Source organism: Cavenderia fasciculata (genome assembly GCF_000203815.1).
Source record: "Cavenderia fasciculata unplaced genomic scaffold Scf_Dfasci-G-b-205a01.r1-3, whole genome shotgun sequence".
Taxonomy (NCBI): domain Eukaryota; phylum Evosea; class Eumycetozoa; order Acytosteliales; family Cavenderiaceae; genus Cavenderia; species Cavenderia fasciculata.
Genome location: NW_004457737.1, coordinates 610,081 through 623,019, shown reverse-complemented (window position 1 = coordinate 623,019; position 12,939 = coordinate 610,081). Strand labels below are relative to the sequence as shown.

The window sequence follows — 12,939 nt, the reverse complement described above, 5'->3', positions numbered from 1 at the left end:
AAAAATGTGTATGAAGGGTGCTCATGTGATGATCGGATGTTTCGGGCACAAGAGACAGATAGAGATAGATATACATAGAGAGATAAAAGGAGGATGTATATATCAAGAACAACTAATCTACTCAATAAGAGTAGTAGTTGTATACTTGGTAGAGTACTATCTTCATCGTCAGTATCATCAACTACTTTGACATCATCATCATTCTCTTTATCTTCTTCTTCTTCTTCAACTTCATCATTTAGAGTACCACCATTATCAACATCATCATATTCATTCTATTCAACATTAAATAATAATGGTAAATACTATTCATTGTCACAGTTTCCATACCCATCGGGAAACTTGCATATGGGTCATGTTAGAGTTTACACAATGAGTGATTGCGTAGCAAGACTCAAACGTATGCAAGGGTATGATGTAGTTCATCCAATGGGTTGGGATGCCTTTGGTTTGCCTGCAGAGAATGCTGCTATTGAAAAGAACGTGTCTCCCTCTAAATGGACCAATTCAAACATTGACGAAATGCGTAGACAGTTTAAACTACTCGATCTCGAGTTTGATTGGAACCGAGAACTTTCAACATGCGATCCATCCTACTATCGATGGACACAAGAGATATTCCTAAGGTTGTATAGAGCTGGCTTGGCAACTCGAAAGATCGCTATTGTCAATTGGGATCCCGTCGACAATACTGTACTTGCCAACGAGCAGGTAGATGCTACTGGACGGTCGTGGAGATCAAATGCAATTGTCGAGAGACGTGAAATGAAGCAATGGTACTTTCACATTACAAAATATGCTGATCGATTGGCCGACGACCTCCAAAAGCTTGATGGGTGGCCCGACGAAGTCAAGAATATGCAAAGAGAGTGGATTGGTCGGTCACATGGCTACCTATTGGATTTCAAGTACAACCAGACGAATGGTGACGCAGCGACACTGACTGCATTCACAACTAGACCAGAGACTATATACGGTGTCACGTTTCTCTCGGTGCACGGTAAACATCCCGTCATGGAGTTGGTTCGCAAACAAATGTCTCGCGAGGAATTGGTCAAGTTGGACGACTTTATTCAACGTTGCTCGACACTTAAAGACGAAGATCCAATCATTGCATTTGATACAAAGACAACTGTAACTTCACCGTATGGATCGACTGTACGACTAGTTGTTTCATCGGCCGTACACGCCGACTATGGCACAGGATGTGTTATGGGTGTTCCAGCACACAATACAGTAGACCACCAAGTTGCTACTGAACTCGGTCTTCCACATCTATATGTATTACCCAGACCTGCAGGCATTGAAGAATCAGTCGTCTGTTATGATCAATTGGACCAATCCTCTCTTCTCCAGAATAGTGGTCAATTTAATGGAATGCGAGTTGATAAAGCCATCGAATCAATGGTTGACAGCAACCAAATTAAAAAACATACATCCTATCGTATTCGTGATTGGTTACTCTCACGTCAAAGATATTGGGGTACTCCCATCCCAATCATTCACTGCAACAGTTGTGGTGAAGTTCCAGTTCCATCCGATCAACTACCAGTCGTCCTTCCAACCGACATTAGCTTTACTGGTAAAGGTTCTCTATTGAATAGTTTGGACGATTGGAAGAACTGTAAATGTCCCAAATGTGGTGGAAATGCTCAAAGAGAAACAGATACAATGGATACTTTTGTTGATTCATCTTGGTATTATTTTAGATTTTTAGATAGTCATAATCAAAAAGAGTAAATATAAAAAAGATATTAAATATTAAATATATTTAAATATCTTTTATTAACTATTATTTCTATTTAGAATATTTAAAAAAGAAATTGCAAATCGATTAATGCCAGTTGATATTTATGTTGGAGGTATTGAACATGCTATTCTTCATTTATTATATTCAAGATTTATCACTAAATTCCTCAAGGATGATGGATTGATTGATCATGAAGAACCATTTAAAGTATTATTGATTCAAGGATTGGTAAAAGCAAAAACCTATCGTGATGCTATTACCAACAAACCATTACATCCATCAAGTGTCAATTTTGATAAATCACAACCAATCAATGCTTCAAATGGTAATCCAGTCAATATTACAATTGAAAAAATGTCAAAATCAAAATTAAATGGAATGGAACCATCTGTATGTTTAAAAAACAAAAGTAATAGAAAAGATTATTAATATACTTTTTTTAGGAAATGATATCACAATATGGATCAGATATATTAAAACTTTATATATTATTTAAAGCACCACCAGAGAAATCATTGGAATGGGATACTGAAGGTATAGAAGGATGTCGTAAATGGTTAAAGAGAGTAGAGACTTTGGTTAAATCATTTGTCGATGAATATAGTGCCAACAAACAATCATTTATTGGTGAATTTGGAAAGGTTGAAGGTGTCAAGCCACTGAGATACGAGACTCATTCAACTATTGACAATGTTACACAATCGATTGAAAAGTATACTTTTAATACTGGTATTGCCTTTTTGATGACACTTTCAAATACATTGGCCAAGGTTGAACCATCACAAAGAAACAGTCTTGAATTTTATGAATCTGTTCGTACGCTGGTCATCCTATTGGCTACGTTTGCACCAAATACCGCTCAAGATTATTGGAAGATGTTGTGTGAACATGGTCCATCGTACACTAGTCATGCAAGTGGTGATTCTGCCATTTTCGAGGTTCGTCGTCAAGGTTGGCCACAACCATCACGTGAATGTCTCGAACAACGTGTCAAGCAATTGGTGATTATGACCAATGGAAAGACACGTGCCGTCGTTGATGTTTCGACAGATGACCAAACTGAATTGGAACAAATTGCCAAGAAACATCTTGGTAGTCGTTTGGATGGTCAAACCATCATGAAAACCTTCTTTGCTACAACAAAAACTAATAATTTTACAATTAATTTGGTAATTAAAAAATAAATCAAATACTAGTATAGTTTTATTTAGACTAAGTAAATTGCAACATTAAGGAAAAAGGAAATAAAAGAAAATTAAAAAGAAACAATATTGTTTAATAATGAATACATACAATTAAATTAAATTTAAGCCTAAAATGAATTCTACATCGGAAAGGCTTCTATTGTGGATAAAATAAATAAATAAATAAATAAATAAATAAATAAATAAATAAATGTAAATTGATTAAAATGGATATGTAGATCCCCAAATATCTTGCAATCATAACACTTTACAAAAACAATACCTATTAATGATTAAAAGGAATCTCTATACCTTAAAACAAATCCACCATACACATTATACATTAATAATATTGATTTTTTATATTTATTACATTATTACAAAATATATATATAGAGAGAGAGAGATTGGAAACATCCATTTTATGTAAAATAAAAAAAATATTATGTACATTGAATAAAATAATAAATGGTATGTTGTGATTGTCCAATAACTTTGTAAATATTTTCAAAGTGCTAATAAAATGAGGAATAATCGTTCCAAAAAGTCCATGTGTTTTATGACCCACTTGACAATTGACATGAGACCTTTCAAAAGATGGTTTCCAATTGCCTTTAATTGATCCCACAGTTTTTGAAGAATCGATTTGCATCGATCTAAAAATGATATCTCCTATACTTGCTCTGGTACTGGATTGTTGTAGACTTGTACTGAAGTATGACTGATCCTGGATGGTGTGTGGTTTGGGCGTTGGATCGCTGAGCTCCCAAAAAGTATACAATCCATTCGCCCTTGCAGGGCTCATTATATATTAATTAGGTTAAAATAGTTAATTTATTTTTAGAAATATATATTTTTATTTTATTTTATTATTTTTGAGATATTAGTTATTAACTTTTAATATTTTGGATAGATATGATAAAGGTTAAAAAAGTTAGGATTATTTTGGAAAAATAAAAAAATATTGGATTGATTTTAGATTTTGGATTTTAGAATCATAATTTTAACCAAAATAAATTGGATATAGTTCACCAAACAATATCATTGGCAACATAACTCATGGAAAATGGATCGATAGAAAAAGATTGGTTGGAATCACAAGGTATTCCACTTCCATCACTATTTTATCAATTGTCCACTCAACAAACAACAGATTCTACATGGATGAATAAATAAAGTTGGAGAATGTTATTGGTATGTTGACACTGTGACTATTTGAACATTGGGAGGTCTAAATCTTTCAGGAATAAAAACATCAGTATATACTTCTGAAGCTGTAGTTTGCATTGTCAAGGTTGGAGGTGAATCAACACAGAGCGTAACCAGTTTACCAATTCTTACAAAATGGATTTGGTTGTATGAATAGACATATGATACATAGTTGAAATATAACATGGATTGGATGATAAACGAGAATGCTTTAGTGAGAGTGGTTCTAGCAATTACAATAGACAAAACATTGACTGCCTGTTGTATGTAATAGGTTGAATGTTACTGTCATCATAGAATGTTGGTTATATTAAATATAAATTGCTGTTATCGTTCAAAGTTGATCTGAATCTATAGGACCTCTATATCTATAATAGAAGACTACCTTCTTTAGTAGTACTAATCTTTGTTCACATAAGACAAAGAATCAGTCTTGTTGTTTTCAAGAAGAGAGGGGGTGGAGACAAGAATGAAAAAAAAAAAAAAAAAAAAGGAAGGAGTAAAAGTGTTTCAAACAAAGAATTTCAATAACAACAACAACAACAACAACAACATTAAAAGGAGAATATATATAGAGAGCCATGTTTTCTATTATCTTACGACATCACTTTTAATCATAACATGTATAATGCTTTGACAATAACAGAAATTGCATCACAAAGCGATTTCAAACGATGGTCAGCAAAACAAGTAAAAGAATGGGCTACAAAAGAAGTTCAAGTAAGAGAAGAATATGCCCAGATGCTTCTTGATAATGATGTAGATGGAGAGAGTATCGCGGTGTTTACAGAGGCTGATTTTGGTAAATGTGGCATAGTCGTCGCACCTGCAAAGAAGCTCTATCTGGCTGCTCAACAACTTTTAATTAAACAACAACAATCGCTATCGCATCAACACAGCAGCAGCAGTAGAGGTAAGTAATGATACATCTATCTTCTATTTAACCACTCATATTCGTCTTGTTGTTCGCACATGATTGTCATATGTCAGATTCCCCTCCACTACCACCACCCATCATTATCGTTTAGTCACTCTGTCTTGTGGTTCAAGTCATCTATTAATCACACCCATCAACCCTAATATTAAAGTCATGTCTTATGACATCATCGCGCTCACCCATCTTCCAATGATTTTATTATTTAAAATAAAATCACTTTATTTTTTGTTAATAATTATATATATTTTTTTCTTGGAGACTGATGATAAAAGCACCCTTCCGCAGCAGTTCACTGTGTATTCTTTCTGATACATTTTATTTGTTCTTTTTTGTCATTTATTATTACACATATTTCATATACATCAGTTATCCATAAGACATAGTCTTGTTCATTTATTCTCCATCACCTTATTTATTTACAACACAAGAGTTACTTTACATTATCATTTTCTAATTTGTATTTTAATTTGTATGATGACAGACCAGCCTCCCCCATCAACAACAACATGGTCCAACACTCCAGTCAAGGAATGGACTGCCCAATTGGCTAATGATTGGGTGACTGACACTCTCAAAGCCGCACGTCGTCCAAATGGCCTTTCCCTCCAAGACGACCCTCCGGTTACAGGTCGAGATCTTTGGTTGTTGCATGATTCAAGATTTTTATTTGATGGCTTGTTCTGTGTTCCCAATGGTACCGAAACAGATCTCAAATCAGAGCAAAGCAAGGCTCTCCTTGATGTGCTTTTCAAAGAACTCGGTTCTCTCGACCCACCTCAGACTAATAGTAAGTTATTAGACAACATTTAATTAATATTTACAAATACTGACTGAAATATATCTATCTATAGTTTCTCCTACCGCAGGTAAGACACCCTCAACTATGTCACTCCTTTTTTTAGCAAAACAACATCCCTTCATTATCCATTCAATTCATCACCCATCCCATTTCCTTAAACATACCTTGCTCACTATCATGGACCTCTTGTGTTCATTCATAATCCTTTTCCCAATAATCCAAATGAATACCATTGTCCATTCACCAAGCTACACCACTCTTTATCACTCTACATCCTTTTATTTTTATCACCCATCTCTCCACTACTTTTGTCAAAGATACCAAATTGCTACATCAACCAATCACCATCATTCAAATCTAGTCATTTTGTTTTGTTTGCTCGTTCTCATATTACAGGCCTTCACTTGCCTCATTGTTGTTGGTCAATCCATCTTCCAACTATTCCAAATATTATATCAACCAATCACCATTAATATCACTGGACACTCAAAACCTCTACCTTTTGTTAGTTTGGTTCACTCACCTATCCAGTTAACTACACTTCCTTTATCCATCAGATAATTAAAAATCACTATCATTGCTCCTCTTTTTACACCATTTCTTTTGATTATCTTTTTGTTTTCATTGTCGTACCAACACTAAACATTTGTCATTTTGTTTTGCTTGTTCATCTTTACATATCATTACCTCTTTCATATATTTATAATCCTTTTTATACAAATCAAATCCATTCACCAAGCTACACTACCACTCTTTATCACTCTACATCCTTTTATTTTTAAGACCCATCTCTTTTTCCTCTTAATCACTACTTTTGTCAAACATACCTAATTGCTACATCAACCGATCACTATCATTCAAATCTAGTCATTTTGTTTTGCTTTGTTTGTTCTCATATTACAGGCCCTTTACTTGCCTCATTGTTGTTGGTCAATCCATTTCCAACCCTTCCTAATATCATATCAACCAATCACCATTAATATCACTGGACACTCAAAACCTCTACCTTTTATTAGTTTGGTTCGCCCACCTATCCGGTTAACTACACTTCCTTTATCCATCAGATAATTAAAAATCACTATCATTGCTCCTCTTTTTACACCATTTCTTTTGATTATCTTTTGTTTTCAATGCACCAGCCATCTCTTTCCTTTTAACCACTTGCTTCATTGTTGGACGGTCTAATTCTAACCATTGTCGAACCAACCAAACATTTGCCATTTTGTTTGTTTGTTCATATTTTATATCATCGACCTTTTGTTCATTGATATATTTATAATCCTTTGATAAATCAAATACCATGGTCCATTCACCAAGCTACACTACAACTCTTTGTCACTCTACATCCTTTTATCACCCATCTCTTTTCCATCTTATCCTCTACTTTTGCCAAACATACCTAATTGGTGCGTGGTGATTGGTTGAAACACCAATTAGCTCAAAAATCTCTAATCATTTTTTTCTTCATTATTTCATAGGAACATTGAGCTACCCGCTTAACCACAATTACCCTCCAAACAATCTTCCATTTGTTAATAGAATCAAAGAAATAACACAAATGCACAAGACGACAGAAAGAGTGTTGAAAATGAGGGATGGAGATTTTGGAACAACTAGAAGCAATGGAACATTTCCTCTCATGATTTCATGTCAGATGTGGGGAAGTGGTAAATCTTACCTTGGCATCAATTTTTTGAAAGCAGCTCTCCAAAACAAAATCGAGTGCTCTGACGAGTTTCGAAATTTGAAGTACCTGCTCATCGACTCGTCCCAGTTCTCTAAATTCACAACCAACTATGACGAATCAGTGTGGGTTGGATCCTTCCAAAAGGCTATTATGCAAGCCGTCTCCCAATTGTCAAAGATTGTGGTACCAGAGTCAACCGATTTCCATGACTTTTGTAAAAGAGAGGCACGAGGTTTCTTTTTTCACATCGACGAGCTGGAGGCGACATATCATTCTGATTATCAAATGAATCCATCGAAAACAATCACTATTTTGTATCATCTCTGGAACAACGTATTTCAGGTCCGATTTCCTCTGGAAACCCTGTGTACATCTCAGGAAAGTCGTCTCTTCTCTACTCAATGGGTCGTGGTTTATTTTCTAATATGGAAATATATTCCCCAACGGGTTCTCTTGTGGACTGGATCCAGCTGGATATTCTAGAGAAAAAACACATTGAAGAAATATGCAAGCAAAATTATCCCATTATTTTCAAAAATGCCAAGCTGATCGAGAAAATTTATGATGTATGTAGCACTATTTAATTAAATATATATATATGGTATCTAATTTATTTCAATAGTTGACAGGTGGTGTACCCAGATTAATTTGTTATGCATTGGAATATGTCCATTCAAACACAGTAAACACTCTTGAAAGCAAGGAATTAATCAAACATATCAATGAACGAGGAAAAAGCAACCAATTCATCCCATTACTCAACGCCAAATCTACAACAGATCAACGATTGATGTATCTTGAATTGGTTAGACTTTTTATCTTGAATGTAAGTAACAACCCTCACTCAGAACCAACCAATTTTCTAACCAAATAGATAAAGATTCCAATTTCTTGTACTCAAAAAATTGATCCACGCCAATGGTTTATAACTTCAGAGGAGTCAGAACAACCAATCGAGTATGTTTTTGCCGATGTAATTCAGTTTTATCACATATATATAAAACCACATCCAACAGATCTAAATATAGCTTTCCTCAACTTTCCTAGAATCACCATCGATCACCTACTAGGCACAATCACTGACCCAAAAGAAAAGAGTAGGCTGATGATTGCAGAAGACTCGTTATTCTCCAAATCTATCAGGATCACCGGTGAAGCATTGGAGAAATCTTTAGCAAGTTCAGTCTGCCAAAGAATTTTAGACGAATCAGAATTAAATTTCCCCTTTCTTCAAGTATGTAATTTGATATTTTTCTTGTTTAGCAATTATATTAATCTCTTTAATTATTTTCCAAGGGTATAAAGATACATAACAAATATGCTGAACATGTGTTTAGATTCTTCCCTATTTTTACCAACAGAAAAGATTTTGGCAGTTTTGACATGAAAATGGTGAACCACCTTATGGAACAACCATTAGAAGGAGACAAGGGAATTATGGTCCACACAAATTCATTTAAAGATGTTTGGGGACAGGCCAAAGTGAATACATTGTATAAATGTGGCTCAAAGTCCGAATCTTCTGATTTTTATATCAAATTGTCTCAAACAAAAGGTAATTAATGGATACGTTCTCATTTTAATTCATGAATGACTAATTAAATAATATTATATGGACTTTAGGCATTTCTTTTGTTGTCAAGCATTTGAATCAACATGATGCATTCGGAATTCAAGATCTTTGTGAAGAGCTCATCAAAGCTGTTCCTGTTGGCTTGACTGACTTTAAATTGACGTGTGTGATTGTTGCAATTAACAGAACAAAAGATATCAAATCCTTTAAAGGTAAAGAAATAATATTTGATTCCAAGGAAATTGCAACGTTTATTTCTCCATCAACACCCTTTCCAAAAAAACTTCTTGCTGGTAAAAAAGAAGATGCATCAAAAGAACAAAGTAATCCCAGCAAAAAAAAGAGAAAACAAAGCGACGAATCTCCACTTCCTCATGTCCCAGATAATATCGATCTGGTTATTCTGAATGACGATGGATTAAAACTTCTGTTAGGCTTCCCATTGTACGAAAAGCTGTGTAGTGGCCCCACTAGTTACCTTATGGTTCAAGGTCCTCTCACAAACACTTCTTTATCAACCGCATCAACCCCATCAATCACATCAACCACATCAACCACATCAGCCATGTTCATCAATTAGATTTTGGACTCAGAAGAACCATTGTTTTTTCTATTAATAAATTCCCAATTTTATTAAAATTTAATTGCATGATATCCACATGTTGTACTATTTGATGCTTGATCAATGATTTTTATTTACTTTGAATTTTAAATAATAATCTGAATTGATTTCATCAATTAAATCTTTTAATTGTTTCATAAGGTCATCTGTTGGTTCTTGGCCAAATGAATCATAATACTCTACTGATTTATCTTTATCTGCATCAATGTATACTGCAACCCAATGACTTCCTGGTTTGTTGTGTGGATCCAAATTCATAATAAATGACATCTAGTCTTTTGGTTCCAATAAATTTAATTGATCACTTGCTATTACTCTTTCAAATCCCTTTCTATGATATGGTTTCATTATTCTTTCAATTTCGCTATCATAAAGACCTTTGTTTGATCTTCCACTACCAATCTTTTGTTTTTTTTTCAAATCTTGAGCAAATGATACAATTAAATCAATGACACTAATTCTTTGATTCTTTACCATGTCTTTTAATTCATTTCCTAAATTTGTAGATAGTTTAGTAGAGGTCATTGTTGAATTTAAATACTCTTTTACAAAATCATTTGTAGCTGTTAGATTGTTTCTTGGGACCATTTCTATTAAATCATTTGGTAAAATTTGATCAACCATTATTTGTTGTTGCTGTTCTGTTTGATTTGCTTGATTTACTTGATTTGCTTGAATTGTTCTTTCCAATTCCAAAAGATTCTTTTCTTTCATTTCATTGTTCATATCTATAATTGATTGTAATTGTTCATCTATTTGTCTTGTATTTTCATACTTGCCTTCCAATTCTTGTATTCTCTTTTCTGTCAACTTTTGAATCCTACTTGTTGTTGTTGTAAAGTATTTCCATTGATCTATCATCTTTTTCTTGTCTTCTCTTTAATTTCTCTTCCTTTGCTCCAAACAACATTGACAACCTCTTTTCCAATTGATCGAATCTATCATTTTCTTTTTTTACTATTGGTATCTCTTGTTTTACTTGAATATCATCTTTTGTTAGATCAATAATCTTTTTCTTTGTTTCTTTATCCAATTCTTGTTGATTCTTGAGTTCAGACTCTCTAAAGTTGGCATCCTGTATTGATTTGATCATTGCAACTTCATTTGGATTTGACCAAGCCAATACAGGGCTGCTTTCTTTAGAGAGTTGCTGTTGTTTTATTCCTCTCATCATCTAATGCTTCTCTAATCAACTTTCTAATCAACTTTTTATCATTCTTTTTTGATCTAATGTAAACTCTATCTACTCCATGTTGTATGTATCGTCCTCTTTTATCTTTTTTTAATCTTAATGGTCTCTGTTTTTGCTTCTTACCTCCAATCATCATCTTGTATTATTATACAATATAATTATATATTTAAAACTTCATTACCATTTTGTTCTTTATAATATCTGATTCTTTAATACCTATAGGTTGTTGTTTTATCTCTTTTTCTACCATTAACAATGAAATTATTTTTTTGTTGGTGACAAGTACATTTCAATGAGAGATTCCATTTTTTTATTCATTTATTCAAAGTCTTTTTTATTATTATCTATTACTATTCTTTTCTTTTTTACAGGAGCTTTGTTTTTTGTTCTTTTCTTTGTATTATCATTATCAGAATCATTATCAGAATCAGAATCACTATCATAGATTATAAATTGATTTTTTCTCGCATCACGTGCTTTTTTTAGATTTAGAGCAGATGTAATTGATCTTTTATCTTTTTTTATATCTTGATCCATTCTCTTTATTATATATATATAGAGTAATTTATTATATTACTATTTTTACACTACTTTTATAATACTTTTACACTACTTTATTGAGAGACAAAATAGCTACAGCAAATCACTTTTAGAGTAATAGTAAATTATAGTAATTTTATAATAATGTTTTACTAATTATATATAAAGTATGTTGATTACACATAAAAAAATATTCTATATAAATTCACACAATAGAATCAGTGGTACTAATTCTAAATTTAAATATAATATTATATATTATCCTCAAGACAGATTTGACAGAGTGGCATTGTTACAAGCGACAATACCAAAATCATTTTATACAGTTGGAAGAGGATTAAATACTTTTGAATTGATAGAAGATGATCAATCAACTATTATTTCTATTCCTGTTGGTAATTATTCAAGAAAATCATTACAAGACACATTGGAAAAGCAATTGAATGCATTGTCACCAAACAATGTAAAGTATGCAATCGGTTGGCCAACATCACAACAACCAAATACTGGTAAATATATTTTTACTTGTGCATCAACAAGAGATATTCAACCAATCTTTTCTTTTACTAATCAATTATTTCGTCATTTAGGTTTTAATAAAGATTCAACAAATAAATTCAATAATAATATTTTGGAATCAACCAATGTAATTAATTTACAATCTGATAATGTATTGTTTATTCATTCAGATTTATGTAGCAATGGAGATGATGATATATTACAAGAGGTTTATTCTGCAGCTGGTAATGCAGATTTTTCAAATATACATTGGCAAAACTATGATGTTGAATCATATAGTAAACAATTGGTATCAAATACAAAGACAAGCTTTACCATTTATTTGACAGATCAAGATGGAAATGAAGTAAATTTAAATGGTGTAAATATCAATCTGACATTGATTTTATTCAAACATAATGACATCTCACAATTGGTAAGAGAATATATAAATTATTTATTGGTTAAAGAAAAAGAATCATTAACAGTTGTTGATGAAATTTAATTTTAGACATATAGAATATATAGAATTAAAAAAATGGAACAAGCAATTTCAAATCAATTTGATTACAGACAAATGGTTGGATCAGGACCACAATATGAATACACTCGAGTATATCCTCAAGCTGGTGCAACTCAAACAACAGTTTATCAAGGAGGAAATGACACTATATTTGAAATACCACCAACCAAAGCATTTAATTTAAGTAGGTCATGGTTTCAATTTACATTTACATTACCAGCAACCAATGGAAAGTTTGGATTTGTATTTACCATTCTTTAGACAGATACAGGTATTTACAAGAGGTGGTACATATTTAATGGATCATACCAACTTTCATTTACATTCTAAAATGGTGACCAAGATCAACAAAAAATTAAATAATACACTCAACACTTTCACTCTGCAGTAAATACAGCAAATCAATCTTATATTCCTTGTTATTC

General features: G+C 32.7%; 9 protein-coding genes across 9 annotated transcripts; 5 read left to right on the top strand and 4 right to left on the bottom strand.

Moving 5' to 3' along the window:
* Positions 1-4: 4 nt before the first annotated feature.
* mleuS (leucyl-tRNA synthetase) lies at positions 5-4,616 on the top strand (the record flags this gene model as incomplete). The annotated part of the gene is made up of 7 exons (XM_004362500.1): positions 5-95; positions 173-1,736; positions 1,807-2,140; positions 2,194-2,919; positions 3,822-3,858; positions 4,179-4,290; positions 4,541-4,616. 7 exons carry the CDS (start codon positions 5-7, stop codon positions 4,614-4,616), a joined length of 2,940 nt encoding a protein of 979 aa, XP_004362557.1.
* Positions 4,617-4,764: 148 nt separating this feature from the next.
* On the top strand, positions 4,765-6,859 carry DFA_02949 (uncharacterized protein; the record flags this gene model as incomplete). Its single annotated transcript, XM_004362499.1, has 3 exons — positions 4,765-5,056; positions 5,562-5,867; positions 6,663-6,859. 3 exons carry the CDS (start codon positions 4,765-4,767, stop codon positions 6,857-6,859), a joined length of 795 nt encoding a protein of 264 aa, XP_004362556.1.
* An 88-nt stretch (positions 6,860-6,947) lies between these two features.
* Positions 6,948-7,100, bottom strand: DFA_02948 (uncharacterized protein; the record flags this gene model as incomplete). The annotated part of the gene is made up of 1 exon (XM_004362498.1): positions 6,948-7,100. The coding sequence occupies one exon, from the start codon at positions 7,098-7,100 to the stop codon at positions 6,948-6,950; it is 153 nt and encodes a 50-aa protein (XP_004362555.1).
* Positions 7,101-7,437: 337 nt separating this feature from the next.
* On the top strand, positions 7,438-7,990 carry DFA_02947 (uncharacterized protein; the record flags this gene model as incomplete). Its single annotated transcript, XM_004362497.1, has 2 exons — positions 7,438-7,880; positions 7,909-7,990. The coding sequence occupies 2 exons, from the start codon at positions 7,438-7,440 to the stop codon at positions 7,988-7,990; spliced, it is 525 nt and encodes a 174-aa protein (XP_004362554.1).
* Positions 7,991-8,164: 174 nt separating this feature from the next.
* On the top strand, positions 8,165-9,719 carry DFA_02946 (uncharacterized protein; the record flags this gene model as incomplete). Its single annotated transcript, XM_004362496.1, has 5 exons — positions 8,165-8,167; positions 8,189-8,392; positions 8,441-8,800; positions 8,863-9,121; positions 9,352-9,719. The coding sequence occupies 5 exons, from the start codon at positions 8,165-8,167 to the stop codon at positions 9,717-9,719; spliced, it is 1,194 nt and encodes a 397-aa protein (XP_004362553.1).
* Positions 9,720-10,031: 312 nt separating this feature from the next.
* On the bottom strand, positions 10,032-10,475 carry DFA_02945 (uncharacterized protein; the record flags this gene model as incomplete). The annotated part of the gene is made up of 1 exon (XM_004362495.1): positions 10,032-10,475. The coding sequence occupies one exon, from the start codon at positions 10,473-10,475 to the stop codon at positions 10,032-10,034; it is 444 nt and encodes a 147-aa protein (XP_004362552.1).
* Positions 10,476-10,581: 106 nt separating this feature from the next.
* DFA_02944 (uncharacterized protein) lies at positions 10,582-10,932 on the bottom strand (the record flags this gene model as incomplete). Its single annotated transcript, XM_004362494.1, has 1 exon — positions 10,582-10,932. The coding sequence occupies one exon, from the start codon at positions 10,930-10,932 to the stop codon at positions 10,582-10,584; it is 351 nt and encodes a 116-aa protein (XP_004362551.1).
* Positions 10,933-11,271: 339 nt separating this feature from the next.
* Positions 11,272-11,490, bottom strand: DFA_02943 (uncharacterized protein; the record flags this gene model as incomplete). The annotated part of the gene is made up of 1 exon (XM_004362493.1): positions 11,272-11,490. One exon carries the CDS (start codon positions 11,488-11,490, stop codon positions 11,272-11,274), a length of 219 nt encoding a protein of 72 aa, XP_004362550.1.
* A 172-nt stretch (positions 11,491-11,662) lies between these two features.
* On the top strand, positions 11,663-12,905 carry DFA_02942 (uncharacterized protein; the record flags this gene model as incomplete). The annotated part of the gene is made up of 3 exons (XM_004362492.1): positions 11,663-12,373; positions 12,503-12,747; positions 12,776-12,905. 3 exons carry the CDS (start codon positions 11,663-11,665, stop codon positions 12,903-12,905), a joined length of 1,086 nt encoding a protein of 361 aa, XP_004362549.1.
* Positions 12,906-12,939: the final 34 nt, after the last annotated feature.